Here is a 13,827-nt window from a genome sequence, read left to right as displayed (position 1 = left end):
TGATTTTGGACTTTAATCACATCTGCAATATACCTTATAGTGACACCTAGATTAGTGTTTGATTAAATAACTGGAAACTGTAGCCTCATCAAGCTGGCACATCAAAAACCTGTGACAGTCGGTGTAAGGAGTCTGGTTGTCAGCCCATTCTATTATCTAAGGAGTAGGAATCAATTTTAGTTCACCCAGCACTTGGATGCTTTACATCTCATTCCTTTCTTCTGCTGTATTAAAGTTAACCTTCTTGAGATCCCTTCCCACTTGTTTGGCTGGCAATTTTGTCTCATCCATGTTTTCACATTTTCTTCCATCACCCTGGGTAAACGCACAACTTTTGAGAGGATTACAGAGTTCCTTATGTTAGGAGGCCTTCTGATTTTAACCTGCACTGTTACTTCTCATGGTATCCTTGAACAATCAGTCAAGTTCCCTTTTACTTTGTTTCCAGATAAAACCTGGGGCGTACTCCTCTCAAGGTTCCTAAGACCTCATTAGTGTTGAGTTCTCGTGATAACCCTTAAGCCTCCCATCAGAGATATGATCTCCATTGGAGGCTTTGCACAGGGAGTGTAAACTGTACATGAAGAACTTCTTTACCCTAGGAAAGCCTTTCTCTCTCCAGCCTCAAACCCTGTTTGGCGTGGCCAGTGGTCCCCTTTCTCTTCTTGAACTTCACTCTCCACACATGCCGTAGAACTCCCCTCCGTTTACCTATTTAGACAATTTAGAATAATCTCCCTCCATGGGCTGTTAGAAACACAGTGCTGGCACTGGTAGTGAGAAGGAGCAAATCCCAACTGCCAAGACAAATGCTAGAACAGACTCTGACTTACTAACTCATCCTGTTGCATCTATGCAAGAGTATTAACTTCTGTAAATGGGAAGTCAGTTATTTCTCTAAGGCGATTACCCCACCCCCACAAATGGTGTCAGTTGGTGCTAATTAGTTCAGTTTTTCTGTGATGAAGACATCTGTCCAGTGGGAACTGGACCAAGGCCACCAATTTATTTCATGCTGGCCACCAGTTGTCAGTTTGTAAAGCATATGTCTCAGATTTAACCTAAAAGTCTGGCTGAGCTGAAAGAGAACATTGCTGATTTCTCATGGATGTGTTGAATTGTTTATTATAATTTGAGAAATACTATGAAAAACATGAACATCAGTAGAATTGGCCAGTTTTCTGTTAAACTGTCTCCTTAAAAAACTCACTAATTTAGACTTCACTGTCTTAGAATTTGTCCAAATTTAGAATGAGCTGTTTGTATTTATTTATGATGAGATTTCTTCCTGATTACTTTAATGGCATAAACTGCTTTTGCAAGGACATATTAAACTTACTCTTAAAAGTTTTCAGGTGCTTTAACAATATATACTTGCAGATAATTATACTACTTATAATTGAGTTCTATTTTGTCAAAATGAAGAGATACAGGACCTTCTAATCTTTTTATTTCATTGATAATTTCTGTATATGCGACCTTAATGAAACTCCACTTATTTTGAATTATTCTTTCATAAAAAGTTTTCTTATATTTAATTATCTTTCCACAGAGTCAACCATAGCTATTCTAAATTTGAAGAGTTTTCATCCTCCATATTTGGTTGTTGATTAGCTGCAAGTATGAAGTGGTTGGTGCCACTGATAAGACAAAAATATGTTTGATTTTATCATGGATTTTATATACATCCTATGTATATGTCTGGGGACATGAAAATTTATAACACTCCAGTGATGCAAGAAAAACACTCTCTAGATATGATTATCTTCGTTAGATGTCAAAACACTAGTTTTTGGAGCCAGAAAATACTCTATTTTAAGGGCTTTGTGGTAGTTAAGTTCATGTGTCAGTTTGGCTGGGCCATGATGGCCAGATATTTGGTCACATATTATTTTAGATGTTTCCATGAGGGTGTTTTTGAATGAGATTAACATTTAAATTGGCAGACTTTGAGTAAAACAAACTGGCCTCTGTAATATGGGTGGGACTCATCCAACAGGTGAAGAAGGCCTTTGTAGTAAAAGAGTGACCTCCCCCAAAGCAGAGAGAATCCCTTATGCTTGAACTGCAACATCAGCTTTTCCTGGGGTCTCCAGCCTGTCACCCTGCAGATTTTGGACTTGTCAGCCTCTCTAATCTCATGAGCCAATTCCTTAAAATAAATCTAGTTTAATATAAATACAAATACAGGATATGTTTTATATTTTATTCACACACACACGCACGCACACACACCTCATTGGTTCTGTTTCCCTGGAGAACCCTGACAAACATAGGCCTCTTTGTGTTGCCTTTTGACTAGTCTGCTCTCCACCTCCCATTATGTAGAGTATTTTTTTTTTCACTTCCTGTTCTTTAGTTATCCATGAAAACACCAGACTTACAATTAGTGAAATATACCTTTTGTCCTTATAACTTCGTCTTTATTAGTTATTCTCATATATACCATGTGTATTGTTCTCTGTGCTTCAAAATTCCTCATGTTAAAATATGAAAAGAGGGTACTCTCCTCACTCTTTTCTGCCTTACTTACCAGATCTGTTAGTACAAGAGTGAAAAATCACTTGTGTAAAGTTTTATGTTGTCTGTAATTTACTTCCAATTATTTCAGCATACACATCATAATATTTATAGGTATAACTTTGTTTTAGGAGCCTTTAGTTAGCATTCCAGGTACAACAATCATGACTCATCACTCTAGGATTAGTATTTGAAAGACCTTAATTAGAAGTCCATACTCCAGAGATATGTACTTTAAATCTGCATAGGAAGGTTTATTAATGTTAGTTAGGAATGTTACAAATAATTGGTGAAATGAGTGATGTTGAAAATGTGTGGATTGGTTTCAGAAATATTTTATGTTAATGGACTTTGAGTCAAGCAAGCTTAGTTTTTGGAGTAGCACTTAATTCTGGTACTCATTTGGTCCTGTTTTCTAAACTGTAGGATTCTGTTGAGGGATCCAGTTAGGTGGTTAGACACATCCTACAGTAGAATATTGTCACAACTGCTTTAAGTATACCTTCACGCAGGTTACTTGTCAGAGGAACTAAAGGACAGAAATCTGGGACTTTACCAAGCTTGCAAGATAGAGCTGTAGGTCTGTCTTTTCACTTTCCTGCTCATCAATGTTTTTATATGCAGGAGAAAACTCTCACCTATTTAGAATCTCTGGAGACTGCCAACTCTTACCTCCGAATGCCTGATGATTATGAACTCCAGTTTGGCTTATGTCAGTTTGCAATAAGAACCCAACATACTCCCTGACACACCCTAAGCAATCAAGAAACTGTAATTCTTCCTATTATAAATCAGTGGGGGAAGAAAAGGAAACTGAAGTTGTATGCATCATTCTAAGGCTGTCAGAATCCTCCTTTCTGAAGATGGTTTATCACAAAATTTGTTTTTAAAACTTCATGATATGAACTGTCTTCTCCATACTTTCTTAGTTTCAATTTAGAGTCTCTTTAGCCAAGCCACTAAAATCATGTGAAGGTGAGTTAAAGTTCTGCCAAGGAAGCTTGAGATAAGTGGGTCCCGATTGTGGAAGCCTGTGAATGCTGGCTAATCTCCAGGAGCACGCTGTGCCAAGTCATCATCTGAAACACAGCTTGCTAGAACCTGGAACATTTTCCATCTTTGATGTGTCAGGAGATGAAGCAGAACCCAGATGACAGGCAGAACTGAGACCTTATGGAAGACTTGTGGGAGATTCCTTCCAGTCAATATTTACAGAAAATCCTGAATTCATTTTGACCTGCATTGATTAAAGAAAATGTGTCATAAGGAAGTAAAGGAAATAGGGTGTTGTTTTTGTTTGTTTTTTTTTTCTTATTGTTGAAAAACATGTTGCTGATGTTTTGGAAAAGTGCTTTAGCTCAAACTACTAGAAACGTGAAAAAGAATGATTCTAGTTGAAATCTTACAATAAGCTAATTTTAACTTTATTTGTTTTTCATAGCCTTGGGTTGCTGGGTCAGAAATGTCATTGCTAACTGTATCTGTAAACTTGTTGCCCCTAAAAGCCTGCCTCTGCTGCAAAGCAAGGGATAAGGTCTTGTTTTGTTTCCTTTGATCATGGAATAGAATATCGCTTGTTGGCTCTGAAACAAGAAGTCTTAAATTTAAACATCCTTTTGTTTGCTTTTCTCAGTGAAATAACACAGGAACAAGGTGAATGTGACTGAGCATGTATGTGTGTGTGTGTATATATATATATATATAGACATCTTGAATGGTGTTGAATATTACGACCCAGAATGCTGTTGGCCTTTAGTTTTTGCATTTTTGCATTATAGTAGTATCCATGAAGGGACTCTGATTGTTATTTGATTAATTAACTATCCTTATATTTGCAAAGCAATTATGGTAATATGAATTAAAATAGAACAACTATTTTAAGAATATTGAAAGAATCATGACCATGTTGGCAAATGAAGAGACCTTTATGTAGGTCAATTTTCCTTTCATCTCTGAGGTTCTTCCTGGTCAAGGCAAAACAAAGCCTGGCAGGTGATGAGCCATTGTGTAATGATAGTGCATTGCTCTGGACACAGGAAGGGATTTTGGCAGGCCAGTCTACAGTATCATACGTAATTAGTCTTGTAGGTTTTTGTTCCAAGGGCATTAAGCATCATAGTAGATGAAGTATTCAAAAATTGGGAGTATGAGATACGTGTAGGTATCTGGGGAAATATTGTTATTTCTCATGTTACCCTGGGAAAGCTGTCCCTCCCTCCACATTGAACCCAGCTTGATTATATAGATTCTCATTTCATTCTCAAAGCAACCTTATATGGTAGGCATTATTATTATCATAGCCATTTTGTAAATAATGAAACTTAAGCCTAGAGTGGTTTTATAATTTGGCAAGAGCTACATAGCTAGAGAATTTAGGAGATCTTAAACTAACATTGGGATTATACCAATTGAGAATGTATTTATACCTATATGTGTATAAATAGAGACCCGATAGATCAATAGATACATATGGATATAGATCTGCAATGTGCTTTTTTGGTTTAGTAATATATATATTTCAGAGCCTTTCATGTCAGCAGAGAGATCTTTTTAATCATCACATGAAATTACATGTTTGTATGTATCATAATTTAGTAAGACATTTTCTGTATTATTGAACATTTAGGTAATTTCCCATCTTGGTCTATTACAGGTAGTCTGTAATGAACTTCTTTGCACATATATCTTTGTACACACTTGCAAGTATCTCTGTAAATACTTAGATATAGCATTATTGGATGAAAGGCATTTACATTTAAAATCTTGATAGCTATTCTCAAGTTATGACTTTTTCCCTCCTTTTCCAAGAGTATTCTTTTTCCTGTATCTTCACAAACATTGGGTGTTGCAGTTTTTTTCTTACTGGTGAATGTATGGTATTTCCTTGTTGTAATTTACATTTGCTTAATTTTTAATGAAGGTGAGCATCTTTACCTCCTTTATTGAACATGAGTATTTCTTTGTTGAATTCTCAGTTTCCTTTTCCCTACTTTATATATGCAGTTGTTTAAGTTGATAAAGCCCTTCTATATATGATAAATACTCATATTTCATCTTATATTTGGCAGTATTTTCTCCTAATTAACTTTTCTTATAATTTCATTATTATAAATATTGTGACCTAGAAGTTTTTGGCATTAATTTTTAATCAAATCATTTATTCATTTTCTTCAGGATGTCTAGGATCTGTGGCTTTTTAGGAAGGTCCTCTCCAGCCTGTTATACATTGTCCCATATCAAAAGGACTGTCCAAGAGAATACCATAAGCCTAACGATTTAAGAAATGTATTAGAAGTTTCTATGGAAGGGGCATAGGAAGCATATTTTATGAAAAGGTTAATTAAAAAGGTACAAAGCCCTTTGAAATGTACCCCTTAGAAATGTGTATTTTGAAACAGAAATGCTTACTGTGTTGGAGAAATGTGGTAGAGACCAGTGAATGGCACAAGGCTATGAAAACATGTTGAGAGTCAGGAAGAAAAACAGTTATCTATTCTGGTACAAAATTTAAAAATGACACAATTTTGAGAAATATATACCACTGGGAACCACACTACATCTGCTTCTATATATGCAATATATATTTCTGGTTTATAGTTGCCATTTATATCATGTAAGAGTTGCCAGTTTTCCAATAATATGAATGTAAAGCACATCTGGACTAGCAAAGCCAGCTTTGGAGGCAATAGGGTTGATTTCTTTCATCTCTGACCTTCTGTTCCGCTTTCTATTTTTAATCCCTTTTTATGTGTGTGTTTTTTTTTTAAACTGCTCACTCATAGATTTTAAGATTTTGGAGGACATGACAAAGTTTTGTCAGGCACAGTTTAGATACTTTAGAATCACTGAATTTAATTGAAATGTCAGTTTTATTATGCAGATTAATTTGGCTTGATGAATATTACATTTCTTTTAAGTATTCTTCAGTGTATTAAGTGAGGGACTGTATACCTATTTCCAGTTACTTTTCAAATAAAATAAACATTTCAGCAGAAATAAGGACAATTAAATTTCTTACAGCTATATCTAAAAACCACATTTAGCAGTCTTTTGAATGATTTATGTCAGAAAGAAAGAGCTAGCAATATCCTATTTTTTCTGCGGCTCTTGAGCAATATTTTGATAGTTGTTTCATAGAAAGGTTCAGTGAGGATTTAATTTATATCTACATCCAAATAAAATGAACAATGACAAATGAGAGGGCAACACAGCCCAGTACAGTATAGAATAGCAATCAGTGTCAGTGGTTCTGTGTTTGAGGTATAATTATGGTACCAACACACTACAACATCAGGGCTTGTATACGTCATAGCATGAAACGGGTTCAGTGTGGGTATTTGCTTAGGTAGCTTCAAGGTGCTTTGCTTTAGTTTCATTGCAGCCAATAAGGTATACTCTGATTTTATAAAAAGTGATGAATATTGCTATCCAAATAATGTATTCTGTTGCTACTTTTGTCTCCCAGATTATTAAAGTGGTAGAATGACTCATACGTTTTTAAAATTAATGTTATTTTTCTTCTGACTCAGTTTTCCTTTTCTTAACATCTCAATTGATTTTATGACAAAATAGTTGTTTTGAAGAAATTCATCATATAAAATTTTTAACTCATGTAGTTTTGTAAACTTACAAGATTTTTTTTTTTTTAATTAAGAAAGCTGTCTTTTCCGGATCATCATATTTTTGTTGACCTCTTACTGCAGGTCTTCAGCACATATTCCAACGAAGACTATGACAGGAGAAATGATGAAGTTGACCCTGTGGCTGCTTCAGCAGAGTATGAACTTGAAAAGCGTGTAGAAAAGCTGGAACTTTTCCCGGTGGAACTAGAAAAAGGTATATGAGCTCTACAGTGTTAATAATATGATATTGCCATGTTAATAATATAGAAATGACCTTAGTTTTCCTAAGCATAGCCTTTTTCCACTAAAGATTGAGTTAAGTTTTCATTCTCATGGAGGGTTTTGTTTATGAAATTTCAAAAGTAGTTTATATGATTTCTATACAGATGGTGGATAGGAAGATACTTCCCTTACCCTCCCCACTGAAACCCATCTGCTGTAGTTGGCTGGGTTGGTGAGTATCAGTAGGGAGGTATGAGTGAAGTCTGATGTTTCCTTGGTATTCCTACAAAGCATTGGTGCAGTTAGAGTCCAGAGAGAGCTGCTGTGAGAGCTTGGGTAGGTGGCTGTTTTGGTTTGTTTTTCCTTTGGGGAGCGGAGTAGAGAGAGAGAGTGGTCATGGTTAGAATCCGAATATAGTAGATATGGGAAGTGTTGGGCCTTTAGAAAACGATGGATTTTGAAATGAAGGCAGTGGAATCCTCTTCATCTCTGTGGGGAGAATGCTAAAAGAAAGTGGGGAGGACAGACAGGGCAGGAGCATAGGGACTTCCTCCTGATTTGTCTCCCTAGAATCACAGCCTTCCTGCTTCAGTAACTGGGGACTTAGAGGACTAGAGGCTGCCACATTTATCATCATAAATCATCACCCAGGAACTGAACAGAACAATATAACATCTCAGAGAGAGTTGGAAAAAAGCAGAACAAACAGATGACAACTTGAATAACAAAAGAGAAACAAACAAACAAAAAACAAATAAAGATATTCAAGTATGCCTTAAAAAGACATTCTTAAGCAAATTAACAACAACGATGTTAATTTTAAACCTAAAAATTTCAGTAGAGGAATTGAAGAGGAAAGGATGGTTGTTGTTGAGACTCAAATTGGTGATCTAGAAGGTAAAGCATAAGAAATGCCCCAAACTAATTCCAAATGACAGAGCAAAAATCCAAGAGAAATCATGAAGGAGACCCAACATATAAGTTGTGAAAGAAGAAGAAAAGACAAGAAAGGATGAGAGACATATTAGACAAAACAGAAGAAATTTTTCTGTACTCCAAAAGGACCTGAGCCTCATATTTGAAAGAGATTAGCCAATTGGTTTTGAATGACAAGACTTAAAAAAAGTTTCCCATACTCAGGTATATAGCCTGGTAAAAATGCTAATCTTCAAACATAGAGTGAAAATCTTAAAAAATACAAGGCCAAAATCAAAGCAAACAAAGAAGCAAACTTGCTTGCAAATGTAAAATTATTAGACTAGCATCAGGCTTATCATTTGTAACACTGGAGTGGAAAGGCATAAATACATTTCATCACCACTGAGAAGAAGAAGGATGATCCAAGGATCCTGTATGCATCCCACAGAGCATTTACCTATCCTGGTAAAAGAAAGAAATTTGCTGGTATGTAAGGATTTAGAGAACACATCCCTCACATACTTCCCAGTTAGCAGGGAGGAAAAGAAACAAAGAGCAGCTTGTTGAAAACAGCAGGGTTGAGGGAAAAAGAGTTGAAAACTATGTGTAAGTATTAAGCATAAAATTGCTTGGATGAAAAAAATACTAAAAATACCAGTTATTACACTAAACATGACTGGCTAATAATTGTTCCTTTCATTTCATCAAGATACTTTCATTTGAGGTAAAGTGAACGTAAGAGTGATGATGAATGAAGATGCTGACACTTTTCATACATTTAAAAATGTAAAAAACATTCTTAGCTAATGGCCTATACAAAGACAGTTGGATTTGGCTGTGAGTCATTGTATTGCTTATAATAACAAAAATGAGAATAATCTAACTATTCATCAATGATAGAAAAGAATATATAAATTGTAGCATATCTATTCCATAAATATTACTCAACAGTAGAAATGAAAGAGCCACAGTTCCATGCAGCAGCGTGTATGACTCTTACAAACATGAAGTTAAGGGGCAGGGGATGGGTAGTGGAATGCAAGTCACAGAAGCCATTCAGTACAATTCCATTTCTTTAAATTTCAAAGTAAGGAAAAATTAAATAGCATATTGCTTAGAGACACACAAATACGTGGTTTTAAAAATAGTATTAAGAAAAGGAGGGAATGATTAACACGATATTTAGGATAGTGGTTACCAAGGGAAGAGTTACTGGTATCAGGGAGGTGTACATAGTGGGCTTTTGGGATATTGATAATGTTCTCTGTCTTTGTTAGTACATGTATGTCTGTTTTATTTTTGTTTAAATGTAATGTTTTGTCTATAAATTTTTTCATAAACTCTTATTTGTATGCTATATTAAATAATAGAAGTTAAACTACAAAAATTAGACTAGAAGAGGACTAAATGAAGTACAATTATTTTTAATTTTCTGGGGAACCTCCATACTGTTTTCCATAGTTCCTCCACTAATTTACATTCCCATCAAACAGTGCACAATAGTTTTCTTTCCTCTTCATTCTTTCCAATGCTTGTTATCTCATCTTTTTGATGATAGCCATTCTAACAGATGTGAGCTGATATCTCATTGTCATTTTGATTTGCATTTCCCTGATGATTAATGTTGTTGAACACCTATTCGTGTACCTGTTGGTTATTTGTATAACTTCTTTGCAAAAATGCCTATTCAGTTTGTCTGCCCATTTTTAAATCAAATTTGTTTTTTTGCTATTGAGTTTAATGAATCTTTATATATTTTGGATATTAATCCCTTATCAGATATGTGATTTGCAAATATTTTCTCCCATTCCATAGGCTGCCTTTTTATTCTGTTGATGGTTCCTTTTTCTGTGCAGAAGCTTTTTAGTTTGATGTAGTCCTACTTGTTAATTTTTGTTTTTGTTGCCTTTGCTTTTGATGTCAAATCCCAAAAGTCATTGCCAAGACTGATGTCAAGGAGCTTATCTGCTGTGTTATCTCCTAGGAGTTTTATGGTTTCAGGTCTTATATTTAAGCCTTGATCCATTTTGAGTTGATTTTGTGTAGTGTCAGATAGGGGTCCTGTTTCATTCTTTTGCACGTGGCTGTCCAGTTTTCCCAGCACCATTTATTGAAGTGGCTGTCCTTTCCCCATTGTATATAAGATATATACAGTATATTGGAACCAAGAGCCTCCTTTGTCATAAATTGATTGACCAGATATACATAGGATTTTTCTGAGTTCTCTATTCTGTTCCATTGATCTTCCATTGATCAGTTTTATCTGTTTTTATGGCAATACCATAAACAGTACCGTACTGTTGATTACTAGTAGCTTTGTAGCATAGTTTGAATATTAGTTAGTGTGATACCACCAGCTTTGTTCTTTCTCAAGATTGCTTTGACTATTGGGAGTTTTTTTGTGATTCCATATACATTTTAGGATTATTTGTTCTATTATAGTGAAAAATATTATTTGAATCTTGATAGAGATTGCATTGAATTTGTAGATTGCTTTGGGTAATGTGGACATTTTAACAATATTAATTCTTCAAATCCATAGGCATGGAATATATTTCCATTTATTTGTGTCTTTAATTGCTTTCATCAGTGTCTTATAGACTTCATTGTACACATCTTTCACTTCCTTGGTTAAGTTCATTTCTAGGTATTTTATTCTTTTTGATGTAATTGTAAATGGAATCATTCTCTTAATTTCTCTTTCTGATAGTTCATTGTTAGTGTATGGGAATCTAAATATGATACAAACTATACATAGACCACAACGCCAACAGAATTTTACTTTTAAATTGAGGAAACACTAAAAATATTTCAATTAAAACTAGGAGTCAGATTTGCAATGCTCTTTAAATGTAATAATCAGTATAAGCAATAGAAAATAAAAGATGTAAAGTAATTTTTTTCTTATATACACTATACTATACTATAATATAATATATAATACATATTATAATTACAGCTGGCTCTTGAACAACATCAGTTTGAACTGTGTGGATCCACTTGTATGTGGATTTTTTCCAGTATTAAATACTACAGTACTACGTGATCTGCACTTGGTTGACTCGGTGGATGTGAAAGCATGGATATGGAGGAACCACGTGCACAGAGGGCCAACTATAAGTTACTCGAGTATTTTGGCTGCGTGGAGGCTTGACACCCCTAACTCCTTCATTGTTCAAGGGTCAACTGTGTATATATTGTATATGTGAAAAGCCAAATAGATATATGAAAAACCAACTTGATTCTAATTTAAAAACATTAGAATTAATAAAATTATTTGTAAAAGAGGAGGTCAGGTTCCAGATTCATATAAGAAAATTAATAGTTTTTTCTCTATATTCACTTTAGGAAACTAAAAATGAAAGTGGAAACAGTATTTCATTTACAATGGCCCCCAAACAACAAAATACTTATTAAATTAATCACTAAGAAAAACATAGAATTTATCTGTGGAAAATACATTTTTTGAGAGATATAAGATCGAGGCAAATAGATATTCCATATTCTTGGATGAGAAGACTCAGTAGGAAAGTCTCTCCTATGCTGTATCCCCTATACTTATAAGTTAATATATAAATTTAATGTTGTTTAACTAGAACTGCCATCAGAGTTGGGTTGGGAGAGGGGATTGCATAGTATAATACTGAATTTAATATGGGAAAGTACAGACCTAAGGGAAGTATGAAAAAGAATGTGAAAGGGCTTGATTTCCCAAATACCTGAACATAGTGTAAAGCCTCTATAATCAGAACAAATTGTATTCATATAGCAATTGATCCGTGGAACAAGACACTAAGTCCAGAGAAAGATGTTAGTATGCAAAGAATTTAATGACACATATGATACTCTAATTTAGAAGCAACAGGCTGCTTTTTAATGGTTCTGAAGTAACTGAGAATCTGTCTAAAAGAATCTGAAGTTGGAAACCTTTATTATTATTATATCGTATATAAAAACAACTCTACATGAATTAAATCATGAAATATTAAAAATAATAAGGATATGTGATGAAAATTTATGAATACATATATTATCTGGTGTTGGGGAGAGGAAGGGCTTAACTAAAATGGAAAACCAGAAATTAGAAAAGATTGACCAGTTCATTCATCCAAAATTTTAAAACTTTTAAATTGTCAAACAAAATATTGTCAAACAAAACCAGTAGATAAGTGATAAATTTGAGGGGGGCAGAATCTTCATTATAGATGACATGGAGTTAATATCTATAATATGCTAAGAATCTTCTCAAATTATCAAGAAAAAGAGGTAAAACTCATTAGAAAAATTGGCACTTTACTTCAGAGGAAATCTAATGACCCATGTTCATATGAATACAAGCTCGATTCTCACCAGCAATAAGGGGAATGCTAAACCAACATGAGCTTTTTTCCTGGTAGAGAAAATAAGCTCTGAGCTCTGGAGCATGGTGATAGCATCTTCCTAACACAGCCTCATATTCTTTTCTGTCTTTTCCTGACTGCTTCGCCTTCTTAGTTTAGCGCTCTGCCTGTCCCTAGGAGAGTATATACAGAGGAAGACAGGGTGACTATCGGGTTCTTTCTGTGCAACCCCAAGAATTGTGGCCTTCCAGTATATGACTCCTGACTTCACCTGTGCTTGGCATCTCAGAGAAGCTGTACAGAGGTGAGATCAGTCATCTGGCCTCTGTGGATTAAGTGTACTCTTCCTTTAAGTGCCTTCAAGTTATCACCATGTCTCTTAGGTTTTGTCTGCGCTGAAATTGAGGATGCCTCAAGCTAATGTAGTTTTTGCCCATAATCGGGTTTTCAGCTTTACAAATCTGAATAATTTTCCAGTTAAAGCAACAAGAGGAGCTGTGGAAGGAAGGAAGATAATTTTACTAAAGCCTGAGTCCTGGTACGAAAAATGTATTTAAAAATCAAGACATAATTTTCATGCAGAATATTTGCAGGAAGAAACTAATGGTATATAGTACAGAGAATCCACATTTGAATAGAGTGCTTTAAATATACTGCGTATGGGAACTCAGTATTGGCTTGATACGTGATAATTCGTAGTGAAGAAAAAGTCCTATAAATACAATGAATATGAATAAGAATCCAGCTAATGCTTAATATACACCAGAGATTTCATACAGGAGAGAAACCCTACAATATTATTCAATGTGGAAAAGTCTACAGTGCTCATCTCTTAAACAACACAAAAGCAAACATACTGGAGAAAGAAAAACAACTTATGTGGATGTAAACACTGTGGGAAGACTTTGGGTCATCATTCACTCCTACATCAACAAGAACAAATTCACACTCTAAAGAAAACCTATGAATATGGGCAAGAATTCAGCAATACAGCTAACCTTTAAATATACAAGAACATTCATATGGGAGAGAAGAAACGTTATACGTGTAACCAGTGAGGAAGAGCCTTCAACACAGATCTAACCTTCTTGTGCACAATCAAACTCATTCTGGGGAGAAACCTTAAAACTGTAATAAATGTAGGAAAGTTTTTAGCAAGAGGAAGCCTCTCGATGGACATTAATATCTATACCAGAGAAATAATT

The 13,827-nt window shown here is 34.8% G+C and overlaps 1 protein-coding gene across 1 annotated transcript in view; it reads left to right on the top strand.

Moving 5' to 3' along the window:
• PPP1R9A (protein phosphatase 1 regulatory subunit 9A) overlaps positions 1-13,827 on the top strand; it is a 261,195-nt gene that overhangs the window by 131,666 nt on the left and 115,702 nt on the right. The window contains 1 exon segment of the mRNA XM_014554033.2: positions 7,224-7,356. Coding sequence (XP_014409519.2) covers positions 7,224-7,356 — 133 coding nt within the window.

This window comes from Camelus ferus, chromosome 7 (genome assembly GCF_009834535.1).
Source record: "Camelus ferus isolate YT-003-E chromosome 7, BCGSAC_Cfer_1.0, whole genome shotgun sequence".
Taxonomy (NCBI): domain Eukaryota; kingdom Metazoa; phylum Chordata; class Mammalia; order Artiodactyla; family Camelidae; genus Camelus; species Camelus ferus.
Note: the sequence above shows the minus strand (reverse complement) of the source record. Positions and strands in the feature narration are given on the sequence as shown.